Source organism: Rousettus aegyptiacus, unplaced genomic scaffold, assembly GCF_014176215.1.
Source record: "Rousettus aegyptiacus isolate mRouAeg1 unplaced genomic scaffold, mRouAeg1.p scaffold_m13_p_2, whole genome shotgun sequence".
Taxonomy (NCBI): Eukaryota; Metazoa; Chordata; class Mammalia; order Chiroptera; family Pteropodidae; genus Rousettus; species Rousettus aegyptiacus.
Window position 1 is genome coordinate 142,146,799 of NW_023416295.1, and position 12,622 is coordinate 142,159,420.

At 31.5% G+C, this 12,622-nt stretch overlaps 1 protein-coding gene across 16 annotated transcripts in view; it reads right to left on the reverse strand.

Annotated features, from left to right (window-relative positions):
• The window catches only part of CCDC91 (coiled-coil domain containing 91), a 263,463-nt gene that overhangs the window by 133,084 nt on the left and 117,757 nt on the right, over positions 1-12,622 (reverse strand). For all 16 annotated transcript variants that reach the window (XM_036236754.1, XM_036236752.1, XM_036236744.1 and 13 more), the window contains one exon: positions 1,372-1,449. In XM_036236754.1, coding sequence (XP_036092647.1) covers positions 1,372-1,449 — 78 coding nt within the window. The remainder of the gene's footprint in view (positions 1-1,371; positions 1,450-12,622) is intronic.

The following is a 12,622-nucleotide window of genomic DNA, read 5'->3' on the forward strand; positions in this document are numbered from 1 at the left end:
GCAAAGAGCATATTCACACAACTTCAGTTAGCAATAGTAATTAGAAGTTCTGTTTTGGTTTGTTTTTGAGTTACCTAATGATTAATGGATCATCCATCTAAATGTTTATATACTGTAACAAAATAAAGCTTTCAAAGATATTAATGAAAAGTTGCTGTCTTAAAAAATAGGAGCATAATAAAATAATGATGACATAAACTTCTCATGCATGAATTTTACAATGGAAAAAAAATTCTTTCTTGTTCCATAATGGGACACAGGTCATCAACTCTTAAATTATAAAGAAATCTAATATATCGGGGAAACACTGCCTATTTTCCCTATCTAAATTACTTTATTTTTTTTCACATACTACTATGAAGTTGATTCTCAGTATGTTTTCAGAATGCCTGGATTATAAAATTTTATGTGATAATTAACATATTAGATGTTATTTTTCCTCAGAGTACTGAAATATTGTGCATCACTAAATCAATCACTAAATCAATATGGAAAGCTATATAAAATGTATTTAAATCAAAGTTCCCTGCTGTAAAGGAATTTATGTAGTTTGCATAAAACTGACTATAAGTATAATATGACTAATGAAATATAGCTTTGCAGGCTATTTGATTTAATTTCCAGTCCTTTCAGACAAATACCATACTATTTTAATACCATACTGTTGGGGAGATGGGGGATTTTTACTTAAATTAATTTTGGATCTACTTTTTTTCCTACTTTTATACAAATGATGTTACTGGAAGCTTTCTGACATTAAATTACCACCTAACTAAAATTACATTAATTTCTATCAAGTCTAGTAATAAAGTTTATTCAACAAAAAATTGCTACATTCCATATATGGTAGAAGGATTTTTTTTTAAATTTAGTATAATAATAAACAATCAAAAAGAAACTAAATGCTTATTTATACAGGTATGCTTAAATCAATTATGGTGAAATACTACATAGAACAGTGACAAAAACAGGGTGAGTTTATATATTCTAACATGAAAATATCTCCAAGTCATACTGAGCAAATATAGCAAGAAACAAAGGAATAGACTGAGTAGAAAAACATTTTTATAAAAATAAATTAAAACTATATCACGAGATGTGATATAATTTTTGAACTTCTGCTGCCAATCCTATATTCTCAAATATTCTATAACTTCTCAAATTCAGAGCAGCATCTAGCATTACCTCTAAAATTTACCAAGTATGCTTTCAATGAACACTTCTTGGTCAATTGAAAGAAATTCTGTACCAAAATAAGAATATACTATAATTTTATAATTTGTGCACGTTTGCATATACCTATATATAATTTTTTAAATAAAGTTTGCTGAAGTTTAAAAGAATAAAGGAAACAGACTCTCAATCCTCTACCTTATATTCATCCACAATAATGCTGAGGGCTTCATGACCAGCTTTCCTCATGTCTTCCAATTCTTGTTTATGTTTTTCCTGAAAAGAAAGAAAGAAAAGAAAGAAAAGAAAAGAAAGAAAGAGAAAGAAATTAAACCATGACACGTTCTTTTGTTTACAAAATAATAAACCATTGACTTTTGCTACCATAAATAATTGAGTGGTTTGTGAAAACACCAATGCTGCAGCTGAAAACAGAGAAAAGCTGTTTTTTTTAAAAAAAATACTCTATCTAAAAGCATTAGGAAGGACTGTGTTGATTAGAAGTTAAAGAGAAACAATAACTAAGAAAGGAAAACAACACTGAGAGATGAGATCACTCAAGGTGATGGTGTTATCCCTTGGGTCATTTGGCAATTCTGGCACTGGATGAAGAGACAGAGGCCCTTGTTGTTACTTCAACAAGCCTATGGCTATAAATTATTTTATTACTTTTCTAGTAACACATATGTGGATCCCAAGAAGAAACATACATTTGATGTGAACCCTGAGAAAAAAATCTATCAGCTGAGATGGACTCCACAATGGTCAATCAAAGGCCAACAATTTTATGAATAATAAGAGCCTAGGGGCCATTAGTTGACATGGGATCCTCGCACACTGTATAACTGGGAAGAATTCAGACTGCACTCTCAACTCCCTGTACTCTTATGCCCCATTTGTTTTCCTATGTTTATGCCATCTGAGTTAACCACTGCAAAGGAAACCCTGGTTTCATCTTTCTACCAATGAGACCTGCCTTGTCCAATCAGAAATGCACAATTTGGATAGCTCATTTTCATAAAACAGACCTAATTAGAAACTTGGGTGGGAACTTTCACTATAAAAAGTGGCCTCCGCTTTGTCTAGGGAGAACACAATTTAATTTGCGACCTGGTTTTGTGTCTCTCAGTCTGTAGCTCCTTTTGCTCAAATAAATGCTTTTTATTCTTATTACAGTCTAAAATTAATTTTGGTTTACACATACATACCAATAGTTAAATACATAAAAAGGTTAGAGAACCATTGGATTAAGGTGATCCCAATTCACCTTCCTAGAAAAGGAAATGATGAACTCTTTGGAGAATGTTAACATTCTACAGAGTCTCAAATTTTCCAAGAACAATGTACAGCTTTCAATACAAAATTATCAGAGATGACAATAGATGACATCAAAGAAAAGGCCCATAGGAGATTCAGATATTAGTTATCAAAGAGTTTAAAATGTGAATAATTAATATGTTTAAAGAAAAAGAGAGAAATAGGGAATATGGATAGAATATTTTCATTTAGAGAACTGGAATTCATAAAATAGAAATTCTATAGCTGAGAAATATGTAACATTAGCATCTCAAAGGATGAGATAAACAGTAGATGAAGCACAACAAAAATTAACTGAAAAAACAAACAAACAAAAAAACTTCCAACCAAGGACTCTCTAAGCCCAGATGATTTAACGGGTGAATTTTAATAAACATTTAAGAAAGAACTAACAGAAATCTTAGACAAAATCTTCCCAAAAATAGGGAAAAAAGGACTATTTACCATATATATTTGCATTAGAGAACCAAAAGATAGTGGGGGAAAAAATAGAGATTACAACAAAAAAGGAAAAAAAAATATGGAAAATACCAAAAAAAGAAAAAATTTAAAAAGATATGAAACAGAGTAAAAAGATCAAACAGGCATGTAACAGAAGAATCTTTTAAAAATATTCCAAAAGAAAGGAAAACAAAAACCAAATGTAGTAAGATGATAAAAATAATGAAACAAAATAAAAACCACAAATATCCAACACCATGCACGAATTCAAGATAGTACATAATTTATATATATCTAAAAGAGATTATATATTACAAAATATTATATCCATAAATATGATGTTTTAGATGAAATGAAAATGCTCCTAGGAAAAAATACAATTTACCAAAACTGAAAGATAAAATTAAAAATATGAACGGTCCTATATGTGTTAAAGAAATTGAAGTAATATTAATTTAAAAAACAAACACAAAAAACTTCCAACCAAGGAATCTCTAAGCCCAGATGACTTAACAGGTGAATTTTAATAAACACTTAAGAAAGAGGTAACAGAAATCTTACACAGCATCTTCCCAAGAATAAGAAAAGAGGGAATATTTCATATACTTCATTAGGACACCATATCTCTTAAACTAAAATCTGCAGACATTATTTAAAGAGAAGAAAATTATAGACCAGTCTTTTATGAACATAGAAACTAAAATTCTAAACAAAATATCAGTGGACTGAATGTAGCCGAATATAAATAGGATAATACACCTCAGTCAAGTGGGATTTATTTTAGGAATGTCAGGTTGGTACAAGTTCTGTACATAATTTCAGGCTTAAAGTACAAAACCTCCCACACAATTCTCCACATGTTCCCGTTCTTCCTCTATTCACATGCTAGACGTCAATGCCCAAGAAGACAATGAAAGCCAAGTGCTGCTAGTCTGGGACCCTGAATGACTGCAAGGAATGAGTGCACCAATACCCTAATGTACCTTGAGAGAAAATTAAACTTCAACTATATTTAGGATTTAAAAAATGTCAATAGTTCTCACCCATTTACTGCTGGCTATGCTTGCTTATTCTTTCACGGCCCTCATTTATTATGCCTTATTGACTCGACAGGTTCTTGTTTCATTATCAGCATCTAATTTCTCTTTCTGGTATGTCCTTTAACATATATAATTATAGTTAAATTACTCTTTTTCCAAACTGCCTAAACATAAAGAACCACCAGGAGAACTCAATACAACACTGATTTTTATTGGTATGATTACCAATCTACGGCTCATGGTAGTAATCTTTTTAAAGTCATTTTCCTATTTCTGTGAGAGTTATTTGAATAAAAATTAAATAATACTGCAGCTAAATCCAATTACTTGGTTAAACAAGCCCATGCATTACATTACATTAAAATCAAGCAAATAAATGAGGGCATCACTACCAACTCATCACTTTGGAACTTCCATTTATATCAGGTTATGTCACAAATGGTATGTGAATCCTCATACAGGGACCTAAAGAAGGCAAAAGCATGGATCCCTGTGCTAAATATTATATATTTTTTTCTTTTTTCTTCTTACTTTTCAACATTAAAAAAGTAAATAGAAATAGGTCTTATGATATTTCTTTATCATAATGGGACATCTTAGGCAGTTCTTGGGATTCATATATCCACCTTGGGACCAGTGATATATGAGAAGTTCATATAAAATAGGTTATTATGGTGATACATTGTGGAAATTAATAACATATTAATATAAAACCTGAAAAACCCAGAAACACATTAAACTTTTCTAAAACCAGAATTATTTAAATTTAACTAATTAAATATTCACTGGTTTGTTTTTTTCTCTTGACAATACCTATTACTAAGTAATCTCTTCAGTTTAGGATTAAAGAAACTGAGATGAAAACAGGTTAACAGCTTTTCAGAGTTAATTAGGTTAAAGCTAAGCAAAGTGCCTTAGATCAACTAAATGAAACTGAGAATGTATTCTATTTTACCTAATTAGTAATTGAAGATGAATATGCACCATTTCAATTATAACATTTGATCATTCGAGCCATGGTCCTGAATAATGGCATATATCGTTGAAAAGTACTGGTGTATCAAAAGTGTTAAAAGTATTAGTGCATTAAAAGTATTAAAGAAGAACACAGAGTATAAGGCATTAAGTAATTCATATAAAAGGTCTTAGAGACATTTTACAAATGATCAAAATGTTCTATGACATTTTATTATAATTGAAATTGAACACAATATCAATGGCTCATCTATTCACCTAGAAGGAACAGCAATTTAGTGCTTTCCATAGTGCCTTAGAACACAGTAGCTGTCAACAAATATTTGTTGGATTATGTTGAAATTTTCATTACATAATGGATTTCTATAATCATTTGAGATATTAGAACTAAAATTTTGACTGTTATAGTCAATATATACTTCATAAAAATTTACAAATGATATAGATATATTTAGTAATATTCAACACAAATCAAAGAAGAAAATGTAAACTCTCCAAGTACTATGAAATTTAGTTACTGATCATGTAAAATTTTCCCAGATGCCATTATTTCATACTGAATTTTCTCAGTAAGCATTGTATTTAATTTAAACAATTACTATGTGCTACAGTCTGCCTCGCTCTGAGGATAAAAAGATAAGAAAAATATAATAGTTATCTTCAGTCTGGTAACACTGAAGATTGAATTTACTTATGAAAGTGATCATGTGTATAAACTAATTGTTAATAAAGACAAATAAGATATTATTCCTACTGCTACTAGTATCACATTTGTTACTAACTGCTTTCAAATAATGAACAGAAACATTAGACAAAAGATTGGCAAACAAAAAAAACCGAAGACTAAACAACACATAAACCAACTAGAAGAAACAAATAGCTATAGACTACACCCAGCAACACCAGAATACACATTATTCTCAAGTGGACACCAAACATTCTCCAGAATAGACTATATGTTAGGCCACAAAGCAAAGCTCGAACAATTTTAAAATAATGAAATCATACAAAATATGCTCTTTGACATTAAGAAAATTAAATTTTAAATAATAGTGTGAAATTGAGAAATTCATAAATGTGAGAATATTAAACACACTCCTAAATAACTAATAAGTCAAAGAAGAAATAACAAGGAAAATTAATTGACTATATTAAAAAAAGAAGAAAAATCTCAAATAACCTAATCTTTCACCTTAAAAACTGGAAAAAGCGAGTGCTAACAACCTAAAGCAAGCATAATTAAAGAAATAAAAATATTAGAAAAAATATTTAATAAAATAAGAGACTAGAGAAAATAAAGATAGAGAAAATCAAACCAAAGTTGATTCTTTTAATAAACCAATAATATTAATAAGCCTTAGCTAGATTAACAAGAAATTTTTTAAAAAAAGACTCAAATTACTAAAATTAGGAAGGATGAAAAGACTTACTACTGAACTTAAACAAAAAAAAAATATGAGATTTTAATGAATAAGTGTATGACAACTAATTAGATAACCAGGTTATAATGGATGAATTCCTAGAAATTGCAAGCTACCAAAATTGGCTCAAGAATAAACAGAAAATCAAATAGACCTATAACAAGTGATTGAATGAGCAATCAAAATGCCTTAAACAAAGAAATCCCAGCATCAACTGGTGACTTCTAAGAAATTCCAACAAATGTTTAAAGAAGGATTAACGCTGATTCTTCTTGTACTTTTCCTAAAAATAGAAGAGACACTACGTCCTGACTAATCCTATGAAACCAGCATTATACTATTTCGAAGCCAGCCAAAGATAAGAAAAGTCCAAAGCAGTGTGCCTTATAAATAAAGAATCGCAATGAACAGAATCCAATAGGATATTAAAAGGATTAATCGTAGGACCAAGTGAAATTTATCTCAGGAATACAAAAGTAGTTCAACATACAAAAAGCAATCCATTTAACATACCATATTAGAATAATGGAGGAAAAAAATAAACGTGATCATCACAGTATATGGAAAAAGAATGACAAAATCAAATACATTTTCATGATAAAAATACTTAACAAACTGGATTAGAAAGAAACATCTTAAACCTGCTAAAGGGCATTTGTGGAAAACCCATAACTAACATCATATTACAGGCAAAAGACTAAAAGCTTTTCCCCTACTATCATGAACAAGACAAAGATATCCACTCTTGCCACTTTAATTTCACATCGTACTGAAGTTCTAGCATGGGCATTAGGCAAGAAAAATAAATAAAAGGCATCCTTAGAAATTATTAGATCAGAAGTGAAGAAATAAAACTAACCTTATTTGCAGAAGACATAATTTACATATTGGACACACTATAGAATTATTGGATCTAAATCAACAAAACATGATTGGATCTAATAAGTAAGTTCAGCAAAGTTAAAAAATACAAAGTTGACACACAAAAATCAGTTGTCTTTCTATACATTTTAAATAAAAATCCAAATATGAAATTAAGAAAAACAATTCCATTCATAATAACATCAAAAAGAATACTATGGAAAACATTTTACCAAAGTGTAAAACTTTTACACTAAAAAATACAAAACACTGTAGAGACTTAATAAATGGAAAGACATTTTATGGATTAGACTTACTATGTTAAGATGTCACTATTCCCCAAATTTATCTACAGATTCAATGCAATCCCTATCAAAATTCCAATTGCTATTTCTCCAGTGGGAAACAGGTAAACTGATCCTTAAATGTATATGGAATTGCAGAGATTATGAATAACTCAATCTCGAAAAAGAAGAGCAAAGTTAGAGGACTTATATGTCCCAACTTCGACATTTAGCAGAAAGATACAATAACTATAACAGTGTGGTACTGGCATAAAGATAGAGATATCTCTTTGGATATTTCTCCAAAGAGACAAATGGTTCACTATCATAAGCAATTGTGGAAATTGAAGTCAAAACCATTCACATCCATTAGGATGGCTATAATAAAATTTTAAAAACACACACAGAAAATAGATGTGGCAAGGAGGTGGAGAAAATGAAACCCCCACACATTTTTGGTAGAAACGTAAAATGGTACATCCATTATGCAACACAGTTTAGCATTTCCTCAAAAAATTAAACATAAGAGTTACCAAATATCCCAGTAACTTCACTCCTACTTATATGTATAGGAGCACTAAAAACATACATTTACACAACTTCTACATGAATGTTCATATCAGTATTATTAATAATAGCCAAAAAGGACAATGAAAATGTTCATCAACTAATAAATGGATAAACAAAATGCAACATTATTCATACAGTAGAATATTATTCATCCATCAAAAGAATGCTACAACATGGATGATCCTTGAAAACATTATGCTAAGTAGAAGTAGCCAGATGCAAAAGGCCACATGTTACACAATTCCATTTGAAATGAAATATCCAAAAAAGGCAAATCCAGAGACAGAAAATAGGTTAGCAGTTGCTAGGTGCTAAGGGAGAGAGAAATAGGGAGTGACTGCTTAATATATACAGGGGTTTCTTCTTTAAGTGATAAAAATGTCTGGCATTAAATACTAATGATTAGATGAGATAGTGATGGTTCAACAGTATTGTGACTATACTAAAAAACCACTGAATTGTACACTTTAAGATGGTTTAAATACCAAACCAAGTAAAACCCTAATCACTAACCATACTAATCACCACCAATAAATTAATCAACACATAGTAACAGGATCTTCTGCCACATAGATGGTTAAAAGCTAACATGTGATTGATGTATTTGGAATGAATTATAACAGTACTTAAAAGAGAGAAAAAAGGAGAAAGGAAGAGGGAGAGAGAGGGAGGAATACAGGGAGGGCAGAAACTCCAAAGACCAAAAAATCATTATAGTCCCCCTATTAGAAAGCATTTGCTTCTCACTTTCTGAATTCTTTGGTCAAGACAAATCTATAATTAGACTGAACATAATTAGCAGAACATAATTAACTAGTATCGTCTGACTGAGAAACGTTTTCCAACACAGATTTTACCACCACCACTCTCTCTCTGAAGCCACAAGATTACATCCCTTTCGCAACAACTAATCAACTATATTGGATAAGGCAGCCATAAACACCTCCAGATATTCCAAAAGGAAAACTGCAGAGCAAGAAATCAAAATAAAGATAGTGGAATAACATCCAACCATTGCACTGAAATGTTTTAACTAAGAAATAGTATAAAATCCCCCCACCGAAATCTGAAGAATCCAATGCACCAAAGTAGCCCAAATGTAAATGTCAGAGAAAAAGGAAGATTAGATTATCCCATATGTACCTACTTTGTCAAAACAGAACAAAAACAACAAAACACCACCTCTCTCCATCTCTCATTGACCCCATACGTGGCAGCTGCAACAAGACTAGTTGGTTTCTAAAAGTAACTTTCAAAGTCATGACGCAGCATTATGCAACAAGAAGTCTTTCACTGAATGTTTATTCTCTGCCTCCTCATTCTACGTCATTTCTTAGTCTTTCTATACAATCAGTAATAAATAACAACACATGAGAGAACCTATCAAAATCTTACCAAGTCAGTCTCACAGGTTAGTTCAAATATTTAGCCTAATATAAAATGAGAGAAAACATAACACAAGCATGTAAGAATCAGTAGAAAGGTATAAAGTAATATTACACATGGAAATAAAGCATTTATGTCATAGAGTAAACTATACCAAATACTGAAACAGATACCCTTAATAACTCTGTCCCTTTAGCATAATATTTTCAAGATCTTTCAAAGGGTTTACTTTCATCTCTGGCCCTATTCTATTTACAGCTGCCTTTAATATAGTGAATGGATTTCATTTATACACAGACTCCAAAATCATCAGCTTTGCTGAATCTTCTCGATCAAAAACAAGATAATAAAACAAACTCCTTCTGGACCTTTCCTAACAGATACAACGATAAATGTATGCAGAGAACTCCATAATTTGTCCACACCAACACATAAGTAATTGATTTTCCTATATGTTAACTTAAAAAAACCAGCCATGACAATGTCACATCTCTGTCAAAACCAAAACCTGAAGGAAAGGAATTAGTAGTTAACAAGTGAGGAATGAATAAGCAGGTCACACACAATTCATCACTCTGAAGATGAAAACAACTATTCAAGTGAAATTCCTAAGAGAAGATATGTTTACAACAGTGCCATTATTGTTGTCATTATAATTTCTCCATTAGCACAATCTCTCCTCTACCAACTACAATCTGTTAGAGAATAAAAGCCAAATTTTTCATAGCCTGTGAATATGGCCTCTTGTATAACCCTGGCTAAATTCCTGGCTAATTTGTTGATTGGATTGGACCTGTTCTGACTGCTACTTCAATGTCACCTTATTATTTGCTCCAATAGGAAGGGCAGAGACTCTACTCTGCACCAGATTTAAAAGAAATTATTATTTATCTTTGACTTTGTTAGAGTCTTCAAAGGCCAAGTGCCTTTGAGAATGAACATAAGCCAAGCACGGGAAAAATAAAAGGGAATGGAAAGGAGAAAAGAAAAAAAAAATTAAGGAAAAGAGAGAGGAAGGCAAAAAGGAGAACCAGGGACCAGAGAGAAAAGCAGGGAAGAGCAGACAGTTCGCAATCATTAAAAGGGCTGTACCTTCTAGGATAGTTACAAGAAATCATCTTTACTTTGAGGTTCTCTATATTGAGAGTATCAAGGAACAATTTCCAGCTTGCTAATGTTAAAGAACACTTATGCCTTATGAATACAATAAATCTACAAACCTATCATAATCAATAAGTATGTAAACCTCTCCAAAAGTCTTCTAATTTTTTATGTCTTTTCCCATTTTAAGGCTACTCTCCAAAGTTTAATTGTATTTTAACTCTGATAACAGAAAGGGTATTCTAATAGCACAGTTTCTCAAAATATTTATTATTTTGATTTAAAAAAAAATGGCTGAATGATAAAAAATCACTTTTTAATGTTTTGGTCATTTGTCTTTATATTCTGAGTATTACTGCCAACAGTATTATAATTTGTCTTCACATTTTTAAATATACTGAAATTCATCTTTGGTACTTGTACCAGGTTGATTTGTAATCCCTCAAAAAGGTATGTTCAAATCCTAACCTCTGGTATCTAATCCCTAATTCCAATCCTTGGTATCTATAAATGCAAACTTTTTTGGAAGTAGAGTTTCGCTTATGTAATTAAGTATTGAAAGATAATATCATCTTGGATTTAGAGTGGGCCTTAAGTTCTAGGATTAGTTTCCACATAAAAATAAAAATAATAATAATAATAATAATAATAATAATAATAATAAGACTTGAAATACAGAGCTACAGGGGAGAAGGCCATGTAAAGATGAAGGCAGAAGAGAAGGTACGCTGCCAACAAGCCGAAGAACATCATATGTCAACAGAAGGATAAACAAGCTAGGAAGATTCTCCACTAGAATCTCTGGAGGAAGCATAACCCTGCCAACATGTTCATTTTAGAATTCTGACTGCCATAGCTGTAAAAGAATACATTTCTGTTTTAAGCCATCAAGTTTATAAAACTTTGTTATAGCAGCATTAGGAAACTAATACAGATTTTGGTGCTAAGAACAGGGTTACTATTGTAACAAATACCTAAAAGTATGGAGGTGGTTTGAGAACTGGATAGTGTGTAGAAACTGTTAGAATTTTAAGGCTGGAAGACAGGAAATAGCTTAGATTACTATGAAGAGATGGTTGGTAGAAATATGGATGTTAAAGGTGATTCTGCTCAGGGCTCAGGAAGCAGTGAATAGCATGGTAGAGAAATCTATCATTTTATAGAATAGATATATCATCATGATATAGTGGTAAAAATATGAATGTTAAAGGTATTTTTGATGAGGTCTCAGAAAGAAATGAGGAACATGTTATTGGAAACTAAAAGATAAGTGGTTTTTGTTATAAAGTAGTAGAAAATTTAGCTAAACTGTGTTCTACTGTTGGATGGACAACAGAACTTATAAGCGATGAACCTACTGACTTGAGGAGATTTCTAAGCAAACTATTGAAGGTGTGCTCTGGTTTCTTCTCACTGGTCATAGTAAAATGAAAGAGGAAAAAGATAAATGGAGAAAGGAAACAGAACATGATGATTTGCAGGGTAGAGGTTTCTCAGTCGATCTAGATTACAAAGAATATTAAAATTAAAAGTAAATTTTAAAACTCATTTTTGTGAAAACATGCTCTGAGAGGCCAAGGATGTGACTGTACAACTTTCTGTTCAAGAGATTAGGTATGTGACTCATGGATCCAATCAACCATCTCAGCAGAAGCCCAGAAAGAAACAGGATTACGCAGAAAGTATATATGGAGAAACAACTTGTTTAATGGCATAAACGACCTTGAGTTACAGAGATCCACAGGTTTATGAGAATACACTGGCAGAAAAACAGCAAGCTTGGAAAGAAAAAGAAAGAAATAGGATGAAATGAAGGAAGGTGGTTGGACTTCTTGGATTCCTCAGAGAGAAAATAGGCCACAGACATGCACTAATATTCAAGAAAAAGAAGGAATGACTCTGAAGGCAGAACCTTGATGCAGAGGCTAGAGCCACTGGCTCAGATGCAGAATCTTGAGTTAGGTGTGCAGAGAGAGAAGTCAGACAGAGGGTTTAGAGTCAAGTGTAGAGAGTGAACAAGCCAGAATCATGAGCACAGAAGGTAAGTGAGCTG